Source organism: Mytilus galloprovincialis, chromosome 6, assembly GCF_965363235.1.
Source record: "Mytilus galloprovincialis chromosome 6, xbMytGall1.hap1.1, whole genome shotgun sequence".
Taxonomy (NCBI): domain Eukaryota; kingdom Metazoa; phylum Mollusca; class Bivalvia; order Mytilida; family Mytilidae; genus Mytilus; species Mytilus galloprovincialis.
The window spans coordinates 57,806,188-57,820,072 of NC_134843.1; the positions used below are offsets into that span (position 1 = coordinate 57,806,188).

The 13,885-nt window shown below is 29.9% G+C and overlaps 1 protein-coding gene across 2 annotated transcripts in view; it reads left to right on the top strand.

The window, feature by feature from the left end:
• Positions 1-790: 790 nt before the first annotated feature.
• The window catches only part of LOC143079966 (glucose-6-phosphate exchanger SLC37A2-like), a 50,552-nt gene continuing 37,457 nt past the window's right edge, over positions 791-13,885 (top strand). For both annotated transcript variants that reach the window (XR_012979565.1, XM_076255597.1), the window contains exons 1-4: positions 791-1,024; positions 6,630-6,711; positions 9,653-9,755; positions 11,734-11,812. Coding sequence is in view for 1 of the 2 variants with exons in the window: in XM_076255597.1 (XP_076111712.1) it covers positions 957-1,024; positions 6,630-6,711; positions 9,653-9,755; positions 11,734-11,812 (332 nt within the window). In the remaining variant the exon portion in view is untranslated. The remainder of the gene's footprint in view (positions 1,025-6,629; positions 6,712-9,652; positions 9,756-11,733; positions 11,813-13,885) is intronic.

The window sequence follows — 13,885 nt, forward strand, 5'->3', positions numbered from 1 at the left end:
ACAAGTCATGGAGATAAACCTGATAATCTTTTCTAATAATTCCGAAAACTTCAATAGCCAATGATTGCATTCTTTAAAGATGGTCATTTTGATTTGTACAAGGATTTGTATAGTAAATATTCATAACTTGCTGAATAGACTTCATAAATACATCTAAGTGCCCTCTTTTGAGTTTTCTAAATATTTTGTATTAACCTCGATCCCTACAAAAGTGGTAAACTAGCGGGCAGTAATTAAAGATGACTGCTTTTGGTATAAAAGAATAATGAATTGTTAATTTTTCAAGTTAAGTAAGGTGTTTTACAACTTTTAATTCATTTAGCTGTGTGGATGTTTTTTGTTTTTTTTTTTATAAATATTATGGAGACACGATTTGTTGAAATTTAGTTTAAAATCTATTGATCTCAATTCTGAGACTACCCAGGGACTTTCTATGCTAAGTATAGAAGAAAGTCCCTTTAGTATAGAAAGTCCCTGGACTACTATAACACTATAACCATGATAACAGTTACACCATGTTTAGCTGAGACTACTATAACATAGTCTCAACTACAGCTATTGTTGCACTGGCCTAAAAGTTTAACTTCATTTTCGCATTTTATTTCAATACCTTTTTACTAATATTTTAGCCTGCTGCTGATTTTGCTAGATGCATTTATTTTTAGAATTCTGCTAATTTATTAAATCTGTTGGACTTCGCAATAGTGTCCTCGCTAGTGTTTTAATTAATGCAAGGACGCATACGGCATAGTCACCTGATATAATTACGGAACTCGTATCTCCCGGACACGTTCCTTTTTAAGTAATCATTCGGATGTCCTCTGGTATTTACATAAGGATAAAATTGGTAAAAGAGATAAACTGACAGATTTCCTTCACTAAAATAAACTCATACAACATGTTGTGATAAAAACAAACAGCCCTCTTTGAGGTTTTCATTTCTATTAAAACTAATCATGGTTAACCGAAAACCACCAGGAATTTACGTGCTCCCATCACTTTCGAGGGAAAGTAGAAATGTAGCGTAAGTTGACTTTTCATTTTTTTTCATTTTCTTTTTAAAGTATTTTGTTTGCTTTTTTTGCAGCTGTTGGTAAGGTGTGTTCTGTTTAAGGAAACAAATTTACTTATTATGGAAATACATAGTTTTATAATGGTTTATATAAATAAAACTTGAGTTGTTTCATTTTTTGTAGATAACATTTTTTTAACAGTTAAAGTTTAAAAAATTCTTGGTGCATTATTGTTTTCAAGCTTGTGACTAAACCGTTGTGTTGTTATTTTTATTTATGATTTACAATAATTTTACATAATTGTAACATTCAAGTCTGACTTTTTGTGGTTGTAAGTATTCTACTTTAAAGAAAGTACAGTCACCAATATTAGACAATAGACATTTTATTAGGATGGCATGATTTTCACTGTTGATCTAACAGTAGGTTAGAGTGGGGTGCTCATATTCATCATATAGTTTTCTATGTTTTCTGCAGTTTATGTTCAGGTCTTTATGTTTTTGAAGTATACTGATATTTCTATATGAATTAAGATACATACATAACATCAAAAGCAAATTATTCTTAGCTTAACAGTGATATTGTTGTTTTTTTTCAAAACTACCCCTACCCTTTTTTATTGGGAAAATATGTGTCTTTTTATCAAATTGGGAAATTTATAATAAACTATGAAATTGACTGGAACTTCAATTTGCAGATCCTCTTTCAAGAGGTAAACCCTCATTTGAAATAAGACCCCTTATTGTCAGTGATGATACATAAAAAGTCCCTCAAATCTGCACATATAGTCACTTTAGGCATGAAAAATGTTTAAATGAGTGTTTTTCAGTTTGTGTTCATGCACAATTATCACTAAGACTGCACTGTTTGGGAAAGAAGTTGTCTCTTTGGGAATAATTTTGAGCCATTTTTTTTCAAATTGGGATTTTTCTCCAGGGGAAAATTCAAAAAGCTTTTATTCTCCAGTAATTTAAGACAAACAATATCACTGCTTAAAAACGTGTTTCTTTGAAAAAAAAATCATCTGAAAAGTTAGATGAAAGGCTATTTGAAATTTCCTGATGTTTTTTCAAAGGGGGACACATATTCACCGTTTTTACACATCTATTTAAATCCAAATAACTGCAGCTTTAAACAATATTTATCAAATCAATTTCATAATAGATGAATAGCAGACATTTTAAAGGTGGATAGAACTAAAATTTAGGGCAACAAGTCCAAAAATTACTAAGAAATACTTCTTTGAAATCGTGTTTTATATTCAGGAAATTGACTGATTATCGTTGTTGGTTTTTCGGTCCTGTGTGGTAAGTGCCGAAATTTTGTCTTAGTTTAAATAATAATTATATTTGTTTTGAAAATATAATTTACCGGCATATTTCTTCCATTTCAGCCATCCTTTGAAGTATTTACACCTCAAAATCATAAAACGGCGAAATTGTGTCCCCGGCAAATATGGCCACCCCACTCTACATGTTCATTTATGTAACTTGAAGCATTCTCTGTTATGCCCACAGTTACAATTTTAATGGTGTTTTTGTTTTTGTTGGTGTTGTTTGCTGTCTACATGTATATCAGACATGTATTGTCATGGATTTGAAGTTATGAAAAAGGTATCCATTTTCTGTATTTATTTTTATTGTACACCTTTATGTTCATTCATAAGCTTTTGCAATTCAAATATATATCTGATTGAGATTAAAAACAGTGAGAGTTGGGTTTAATAAAAAAATAGTTCAACCCTGCCAAATGTTCTAGTAGAAGGAACAGAGAATATTGTCAATTTAATTTGGTAATTACATGTAACATGTGTAAACAGGTACATGTAAATGGTTGTCACAATATTAGTGATTATTAAAACAATTAAAGGCAAAATTTCTGATAAATTTAAAAAAGACATGTTCAAAATATGAAATAATTTTGTTGAAGAAAAAATATTTATGAAAGAATGAATATTGAAGCAAGGTTTTGTAAATCTTCAGCTGAAGCTTCAGAGTTTAATCAAGCTAATACACAGTTGTTTTCATTCATGTAAATTAAAGTTCTGTTTCCTAGTTCATGTAGTAATTTTATCATCATAATTATTTGGATGTGCAATCTAAAACATTTCAGACACAATGAAGGAGTACAGCTGAATTTAATTACGTAAAAAAAAAAGAACTTTTATTTTAAAAATAATACCCTAAAAATCATGAAATAATTTATACAGTTATATTTATTTATGTTCTTAAACCTAATGTCCCTAATAACACAGAAGCAGAAACTTTATTCAAAACATGTGGAAGTGTAGTTCTAATAATGCTTTATATCTCAATCTAATATAATGCATTGTAAGTATAGATTATAACATGCCCTTTTCCATATTGGCCCTGGTATCATCCTGAGACTCCCATATCGGCCTCGAGGCTTTAGCCGAGGGCCGATATGGGTCGAGGGATGATACCAGGGCCAATATGGAAAAGACATGTTATAATCTTTTTATCACATATTTAATTTCTGCAGAAAAGAGAAAAAAGGTCAATTATAACAATTTAATGAAAGATAAATGGTAAAATCTTAAACATTTTATCACAAACGTGTCGTTAAGGACGCAGTGACGTCACGTCATTTAGAGTCAGGGCACAATATCAATATGCTCTTTTTTGCCCCGGGCAATTTTGAGGTTATTGCATATGCAAAACCAGACGTATTCGTAACAAATATGTGATAATGATATATATATATATATAATCATGTACATTGTATACATATATATAACTACATGACCGATAAAATATACACCAGGAAATGCCATTTTAACATGTGTTATCTTATTCAGTTAGCTGTGAAAAAAAAGTCTCTACATATAATTCCATGATATTGAATAATGAAATGAGCTCAGCAGAGGGGGTGAACAAAACAATATTTTTGTTTAGAAATTATAATCACTTGATTGTGAATCATACATGTCATATAAACCTTTGACATTTTTAGATAATTGGACAATTATTTGTAAGACACAACATGAACCCTAATACTAAATATTTTAACATGCACCTTGATTTGGTAAATGTTTACGAGTTATATTTTAAATCTATATTATTTTATGGTTTTTGAAATAAAATATACAGCATGTACATCACTTGTTTTTACAACTTCAACCTACATGTATAGATAAAGATAATTATTCAACCCTGATGGTTGAGTTATTCTAATTTTAAAATGTAAACACTAGATAGATATTATAATCTAGACAGTATTTGAATGCAATCTAAACATGGATTGCTTTCAGCATTCTCTTTATCAAAATAGGTGACAAAAAGACATAATCTTAAACTTTCAACAAATATCAAGATTCCTTTATTCTGTGATTTAAAAGATAGATTTACAAAATATCAACCAATTTCCAAGTAAAATCAAATTTAAATCCTGTATTGGAACTTTCATTGAAATCTGTGACTTTTAAATTGATTTTTTTGAATTGCATTAATAGGTCAATGTCCAGTAAGTCTCCATTGTATAAGTGCATGTATGTTCTAAGTGTTTACTGCTGTAATAGTATAATAATTTGTATTGAATTCAGGGGTTAAAATGAGTGTGGGTCTGATGTCCTGGACCTGTCTTTTCTTGTAGAGGACCATACCCGTAGCCAGGAGGGGTTCGGGGGGTTCGGACGAACCCCCCCTTGAAATCAAATAAGCACTGTTAAAGCCAACGTTTTGTTCAAATTGTGACTGTTAAAGTCGAGTTCATGAGTCCAACGAACCCCCCCTTGGAAATTCCTGGCTACGGGCCTGAGGACTTGGACCTATGTACCATTCTTTACACTGATACTTTAAATAGAACCATTGAATTTCTTATGGAGGACCTTTTACTGAAAATTTCAATGTCATGGACCATTATTTAAAACAAATTTGAACCCCTTGAATTTCATTTTATATTTGCCCTATAGTTGAAATATGCAAATAATTATTATTGCATATTGTTTTGAACATGTTAATACTCCTTACATGAAAACTGTTAAATATGGCAAAAAAGAACAAAAAATTGATTCATTATTGATAATTCTACGTTTTAACCCGTCATCCATAAATTTTTCATGTCTCATATGACATCAAGCTGTTGTATATCTCCTTTTTAATATCATTACATAACTTTCTACTGGACTTTGTCATCCTATTAAGTTCATATGATATCATATATAGATCATAAGGTACATATATCACTGTATATTTTAAGGCCAAACAAAAATATTTGTGTTTAGAATTTCCTAAAAATAAGGTTAGGAAAGTGTTATACAAAGTAATAGGACAGAACAAAAAGTATTAAAAAAATGTGCCCAATTTTTTCCCCCTTCAGAACACCATGGGCATGAGCATGAGCAACCCCCTGTAATTCTGTCACAATTCATTCAAGAATTCAGTTTAAAAATACCAACTAAAACCATAAAAAAGGCATTTAAAAGAAAAAGAAGTTAGGTAGAGAAACCATACCCACAAGTATTTCTTTCATTTGGCCTAAAATGTCCTCTTTTAAATTCAAGTCGAGCTCTTGAAATTGTAAGTAGACTAGACAAGTATATTGTTTCTACAAAGAAAAGTGTTTTTGAAATGATTGAGCTTTGCTCGACATTGTTTGATCCACTAGATTTAGCTTTAAGTATGCTGTAAAAGTAATTTTGTTAGTTATTTGGACATTGTCTCTTTGACACATTCCCCATTTCCATTCTCAATTTTATATTAGATAATTCCAGAGTTTAATGTTATTTATGTAGTGAAATTTAGAGCTAGATTATTGCTATTTTGTGCATTTTTCATTTGATCATTTTTTGTGATAATTTTCATATTATGCTTCTTGCTTGAGATGGAAAATTATCGCTAGAAACTAAGGAGGCATACAGGGTTGCTCATGAAATTGACATGAAAATTACAACGTCGTTATAGGTACATTTAAAATAGCGATAAACAGATTATCATTGGTCATCTCAACTCGATTGCTTTTCTTGCTTGAGCCGTACCGGCTCAAGTGAGAAAATCAACCTCGTTGAGATGATCAATGATAATCTATAAGTACGTGAATATATATGTATACCCAATTCTTGCAGCTCAATAGATAAATTGAACATAAATTCATTTTGTAGTGGGAAAAACAAAGTAATACTTCTTTTGATTTGCTCACATCTATTGCACTTTACAGATCCCTGCACTTTTTGTCAAGTTACATGTATAATTCTGCAAAAACTGAAGTTTTATTTCTCTCTAGTTCTTTCTCTCGCCACTCCCCCTCCCCACCCCATCTTTTTTTTTTAATAGAAAATCTTTTTTGTTTATTAAATAAAAGTTAAGATCATTTACTCATTCAGATTAAAATGAAGATATTCAGTTTACTTCAAATTCTTCTGATACATGTATTTTATATTTTAAATTTATTGATCTAGTTGTTTGCATTTTCTGTGTTTCCTCAAATCTTGTAACTCTTTGGGTTTATCCTAGGCTAGGCAGTAAAAAATGTGCCTGTTATATTGTATTTTTCTCATCATTTAAAAAGTAAGTTAATCTTATTCAAGATCTTTTGATACTGGAAAATTTATAAGTATTACAGATAGATTTATATCCTGTTTTTTGTTTATTTATTTAGGTACAGAGCATGGATCCTTATTTTAACCTTTTTGGTCTACACATGTTATCACATGTCAAAGAAACCTGTCAGTGTTGTCAAGGTAATTTGTTTAGGTTGCTATGGAAACAGTATACACCTAAAAATATTAATGGGTAATTTTTTTACAATAAAGTCAATTAGAATATAGATTGTATATAAATTACAATGATCTAACTAAATATATGTAATTGTGAGCTGATTGAAGAACAGTTTTCGCATGGGCTAGATAATGTTTTGTGGGTTATTTTAGTCTAGTAGCCATCTAACTAACTGTCAAGTTGACTTCTGAACACCTCCAATTGTCATATAAGTGATATGAACATAAATAAAGATATAAACTATAGGGAGATCTGCAATATGCAATTGTATTTTTTCTAATTTCATATCATAGATTAAAAAAATATGTTAATCAACATTTTAACCTGTATAAGAATGATTTTTTGTGGATCGAATCAGTCAATCGAATGATTTACCTTTGTTTCACTCTCAAAGAATGTTAACATTCTTTTCCTTTAAATAATTGAACATGCACAATGCATGCGGTATCCATCGCTAGCTATATCAGATTCAATGAGGTCGAATTATTCACTTGCAAGTGAATAATTCATCATCAATGTTTCTTAGCTTATTTTGAAAAAATTAAACCACACCAGGCCATTCAATAGGAGGCGGTACCCGGTACTTTTACCCTCCTATGCTACTGATAAGTACCGCCTGAATTCAGGAATTTTTATATAAGATGTTCATTGAATACATTGAAAAGTACCACCTACAAATAGAAATGTACCGGTCAACATGAAAGATAATGAAACCCCTGCCACACTGGCCGCAAAAATATATTTCATATCTTTTATATATATCTCGTTACTTGTGCCCCTTTAACAAACAGATCAGATGTTAAAAGCAAAAAAATCCTGAGTTTGTTAACATATATACAGATGATTGTGTCCAGTTCCTGATATTACAACTATAGGACAGGACTAATGAACTAATTGAAATTGTTTATTTTAACATTTTTATAACTAATTAGTTTGTATTTTTGATGTTAGCAGTTTATTTATGATAAAATTTTACATACAATATATTTCATTCCAGCAAAAATGTAGTGAAACATTTACTTTTGTAATCCATCCATTTTAAAATGAGGAGATGTGGCCATGCATGGCATAATGGCCATGGCAATATGAGAAAACACTTCAAAATTTGAAACCATTTCAACTATTTTTTCTACAATTGGTTTTGATTATTACAATTCAGATACTTATTACTTCACAAAAAGCTTCTCTCCTGTTCGAATTATAGATTTTTTTTAACTAAGGAAATGCAATCATTGAACAAACGGTAACGAGAGGACCTGAAAGAGGTTAATTTTTTTCATGTTGTGTAACTTTGGTGCTTACTTGAAAGTTGTACCTTTGAAAGATAAATTATGTAAAACTAACTTGTACAAGGAAACTTTTAGAAATTTGAACAAATAGATTTTTTTGGGGGATACCAATGTTATGCACCTGAGGTATGTTTTTGGAGTACAAATCCATGAGTAAGGTAATTAAGTTCCAAGCCTTTACTTTAATACCAATGAAAAGAAAATCAGTGTACAAATAATTATCACACTTTAGATTTTAACATTAATTGTAGCATAGGGTTATCTTACATCCTATAAATCAAACACACCTTATCTGCAGGGATCACTCATATCTCAGCTATTTCACTTGACCTAACCTGTGCATGTTTATATTGATTTCCTTATATATTGAATTTTGAAAGCAACTTAATCAAACTAAATCTGAATTCAGTGGTATAAAAAAAATTAATCTCTGAATCTATGTTGGATAATGCTTTACATATTTTGTTGATGTATTTTTCAAATTCAAAATTATTTGTACCTACCCAAATCATTTGTAATGTAGTAAATTTAAATATTTGCACTATATTTGTCATCTCCATTCTGTAATTTTTGTGCAAATACAAAATACCATTTGGACCATTGCATCAGTCAATGGAAATATCTTGGCAAATTAAAATCATGGTGGTAGTATGAAATTTAATAAAGATTTGTGCCAATAATATTACAAAGGTGGCCACCATGACCTGTCAGATTACAAAGGTGGCCACCATGACCTGTCAGATTACAAAGGTGGCCACCATGACCTGTCAGATTACAAAGGTGGCCACCATGACCTGTCAGATTACAAAGATGGCCACCATGACCTGTCAGATTACGAAGGTGGCCACCGTGACTTGTCAGAGATTCCTTAATACCGTGGAGTCACTGTTATTCATTTGATATCGATTTTTGTGCAATTTTAAGGTTAAGGTGAACCTCAAATTTAAATATATACAAAAGAGTACAAATCTAACAACTTATATGCAGACTTTTTTCAAACCAGGAATTCAAACATCAACCATATTACAGTCTTTCTTTAATCCACAAATATTGAAACCAGTTGAAATGTAAAAAATAAATGAATCCACAGTAAATACCAAATAGTGGTTATTTTTGCAGGTTGTTTGTTTTCATTAAATTTTGGAGATAAACAAAAATCAACAAAAATATTCTGTTCCATACTTTTCTATTAAAACAGTCTATTATTTGAACTTGGAATTATTTTTAATTATGGAATTTGTATAAATTCTTGTGCTTGAAATTTTTAATAAATTCCATGTTTATTTGGTATTATAATATTTTGAGCAGGTCATAACACTTTCCATACAACATATTTTGTATAGATAGTGCAGCACAGAATATTTAAGTACAGAATAAACATGGAATTTATTAAAAATTTCAAGCACAAAAAAAATTTAAAAATAATTCCAAGTTCAAATAATAGCCTGTTATTAGCTAAAGAGTTTGATAAACAATTTATTTACACCACAACGAAAACCCTGCTATACAGTGAATCATGGCTACCAAGTCATCTACAAATACTGATGTGAGCCTTTCGTTTTATTAATTTTCTTACTGTACAAGTAAATACATATTTTACGATTGTTTATTTCAGAATGTGCTATACAGGAATTGCTCAGTTCCAATAAAAGAAGGTTACGAACTTGAGATTGCACCAGATAATACATCAACAACATTTTGTGACTGGGCACCGTTTGGTATGCTTTTTATCACATTTGCTTTTCAGCTTAACTGGCCACAAAGTAGTGCTTCTATCTCTTTCTTATAAAAGCAAAAATGATTGGCAAGACAAGATGAGCAAATAGGTCAGCATAGATGAAATTGTCAGCTGTCTTAATTAAGGAATTATTAATCTTAAATGATGTTTTTTTAACCCTTATTTTTGTTATAAAAAACTAAACGGTGAGACAAATAAAAAGAAGATATCAACAAGAAACTATATTATTTTGTTATAACTGTAAACAGCAAAAAAAGCAATACCAGACCTATAAATTTGCCAATATGACTGAAGCCATTCGATTAATTCTTCACGGAACCATTGTCTGTTTGTTATGTTTACACATTGTTGTCAAAATAAATTTTTATAATAGAATTTTATGCAACTGTCATACAAGTTAGAGGTTTAGCTAGCTATAAAACCTGGTTTAATTCACCATTTTCTACAAATGGCTGTACCAAGTCTGGAATATGACAGTTGTTATCCATTCGTTGGATGTGTTTGAGCTTTTGATTTTGCCATTTTATAATTTATAAGGGACCTCCCATTTTGAATTTTCCTCTGAGTTCGGTAATTTTGTTAATTTAGTTTTTACCCAGTCACTTAAATGAAGTTTTTTGTCAGATTTTCAAGTTTATTCTTATTATTTTGAAAACCATAGATTGGTTGAAACTGTATTAAACAGAAAAAATTATAGTAGGTCGGCTTGCCAAAGTTAATAATAATTCTTTATTTGCAAAACAGACAAAAACCAATTTAGGTTATGGCAATAAGCAATTCAAGATATAATTGTATCAATGGTGATTTTAACCGACAGACTCTTATATAATTAGGAGCTTCTTGTTTGTGATACAAAATTTTTCTGTAAAGAGGAAATTCCATATTTAGATAAGATTGTGATATATCCTGTTTGATTAAAATTGATAAATTGTTGCATAAGAAAGATAAAATAATAGGAAATCAAATTACAGGAAATAAAACCTCACTTACGGAGTTGGCCCTTAAAGTTGTGAAATTTGAACTCCTCAAAATTATACATTTTATAGTAATCTGGGTTACGTTTAAGAATTGTTTTAGAAGTTTCTTACAAAAACCTTTCTCAAAAATATTTAGTTAAGATGACAATTATTAGAATCCTGCATAATTCTTATCATGAATTTTCATGATTATCTTTTCTGGAGGGATGCTAGTACATCTGTGGTAGTAATGGTAAAGCCTCCGACTTCCTGTTTCCCTGTTCTGTGGGCTTTTTAATCAAATGTTGAAGAGTCATCCATGAAGACTTGAAGAGATCTTATTTTTCAATCAGTGACACACATAGATAAAGTTGAATGGATGTACTTATATTTGATATGACCTTATTCCTATACTTTGTATGTTTTATACATTAATCAATAATTCATTTGACTCAAAAAAGAAAAGAAACGAAAAAGACAAAATTGAATGGAATGAAAACAAGCAAATCTGTACTTATGGTACTGGAATATAAGAAAATATGCATAACTTCATTTGTATGTCATTTTTGTTGTTGACAAAAGGATCTTTTTGTAAAGTGGCCTAGTCATGTCTTTAATCCTTACTCTAATTCTAAAACCAAACATTTTTTATGATCAAAAATATATGTTATGTCTATTTAAACTCTCAAAGAATCCAAGGATTCCAATCATATATCAAATATGTGAAATGAACATTATACTTTAAATTTACAAATTATTGCAATATTTAAAGAAATGACAAAAATGAACGATTAGTTATTTTGAATTCAGGAAAATCCCAATACATTGATATGTATTAGGTTTCAGAAGTGAGTTCTTATTATTGCGATACCCACTCAGTCACATTATTTTTGCATTTATAAAACCATCGCAATAACTTCTGAATTACCAAGTGTTTTAAGATATACAAATTATTCAATAATAACTACAGTATGTTTGATTTTTTATTTTTTTTTATTTTAGATCAACCAAATCACAAACAACTTCTTGGAAGTTTAGACCTTGCATTTCTATTCAGCTATGCATTTGGAATGTTCTTTAGGTAATTATACCTCTTCTAAAATAGCATTTTCATCAAAAGTCTAATGTTTTAACTGGAATAGTTTGTAAGAAACTATTTATTGTATACTGTTGTATCCTCTGTAATTATCTCCCCCTGAATTGAACTCATTTGTTCACAAGTTACTTCCCTTGTTCAATCACACATTTCTCTAATTTATGAATAAAATTTATGATTTTTGCACATTTCTAACATAATATATACTTAACAATAAGATAAGCATTTAGATGTTTGAAAGTTTTTAGATTTAGAATAATCAATGGCTAAATCAAATATACAAGATGGTTGCTTATATAAGTTTTAAAATTTAGAATACTTGCTAAGGGCTGTGTAGTCAGTCAATTATTGTTAAAGTCTTTTTTTCATCAGACAATTATTCAAAACAGATTAAGTTTTAAATGTGTAAGTAGTTTTCTCACTAGATAAAAAGGTAAACCGGTGAAAAAAAACCTGGAAGAGTCTACCTTTCATCTCATTTTTTATATTTTGTCAGAATTCTCTTTGGAAATAGTTTGAAAACATACATTAATTTGACCTGACCATTTTTGGGGATTTGTGTTAATTTTTCTTTAATGAGGAAATATGGAAACAAAAATCTGTTTTAAATGAACAATTTGAAAACTTGTACAATTATAATAATTCACAATTTAGTGTTTCAAAAATCTAGTTCTAACATATGCAGAAAAATCTGTCTAAAGCCATTCTATGCATGGTTTACAAAAATCTACCGATATTGGTTCTTCACCTTAAGATAAGTTAGATAGAATTGTAAGCATGAATAAGATACATGATTTTTGTCATGTTTATCCCAGTGACCCGGGGTTATTGACACAGCTTAGGTATTGTGGAGTTTTGGAAAGACGTAAACAGAATCCTGGGGTGATTTAATGTAATCCCATTGTCATAGACCTATTTTTTGGACAATGCTAGATAAAATCTTATCTTAGCTTAGGTACAAGTGGACTTAATGATTGGCAAGCCGTATATAGAAAATGCTTTATGTACTTTTATAAATTATCAGAAATAATTGAGTAGTTAATGAAATTTGTTTACCAAATTTTGGTTGTTTTTGTTGATTTTTCTATAATAATAACTTGGGTGACCAATGTTTGTGGTCGTCTAATGATAAATTGTTGACTTTGATGATTTCAAATTTGAGTTAAAGGGTTTCATTAAAAGTTCTAGGACTAATTACTTTAACTAAAGGAGCACAATGTTGATTTTAAATATCAAAGAAGTTATTTTTTATAGCCAATTTAGATAAATTTTATTTGTTTCTTGGGTTGAAACAAAGTATAATTGGTAATTCTTGTTTATTTCATAAATTATTGGAAATAATTGAGTAGTTAAAGAAATTTGTTTTTGTTGATTATTCTTGAATGGTCACTTAGGTGTCCATGTTTGTGGTCATCTAATGATAGATTGCTGACTTCGATGATTTCAATATTTTAGCCAATGTTATCTTATAGCCAATTCAGATAAATGCCTTTTGTTTCTTTGGGTGAATTAAAGTATAATTGATAAATCTTGCAAATTTAATGCCCCTTCCCTAAGTGTGGGGCCTATGTTGCAATTGTATTGTCTGTCTGGCCATAAATTGTTTATTCATCCATCCCTTGGTGTGTCCAAATACTTTCATCACTAATTTTCTCCAAAACTGCTCTACAAAATGCTATTTTTATGGTCAGCAGGTTGACAGTAATAAATGTTAAGTGTGAGTCAGCACTTGTGTAATGATACTGATAATTTCAAATGTAAATTGTAATTGAAATTTTATGGATGTTTTAAGCAGAATATTGATTTGATTTCTTTTTTTAAATTGTCAGTTGTCATGATCAGCTCCTCTGGACTTATGAATTTTGAATACCGTAAATTGGGAAATTTTGGCGGCAGGATATTTTGGTGGTTTTCACTCAAAAGGCATGTATTTTCTTTTGGTGTGTGTAATTTTGGTGCTTCGCCCAATTGATGTGTTTGATTTCGGAACAATTGAAGTGTGCGAGCTCATTCGTATTTGCCCTTATTTACCTGTTTAGGCCACGGTTTTTTAATGTG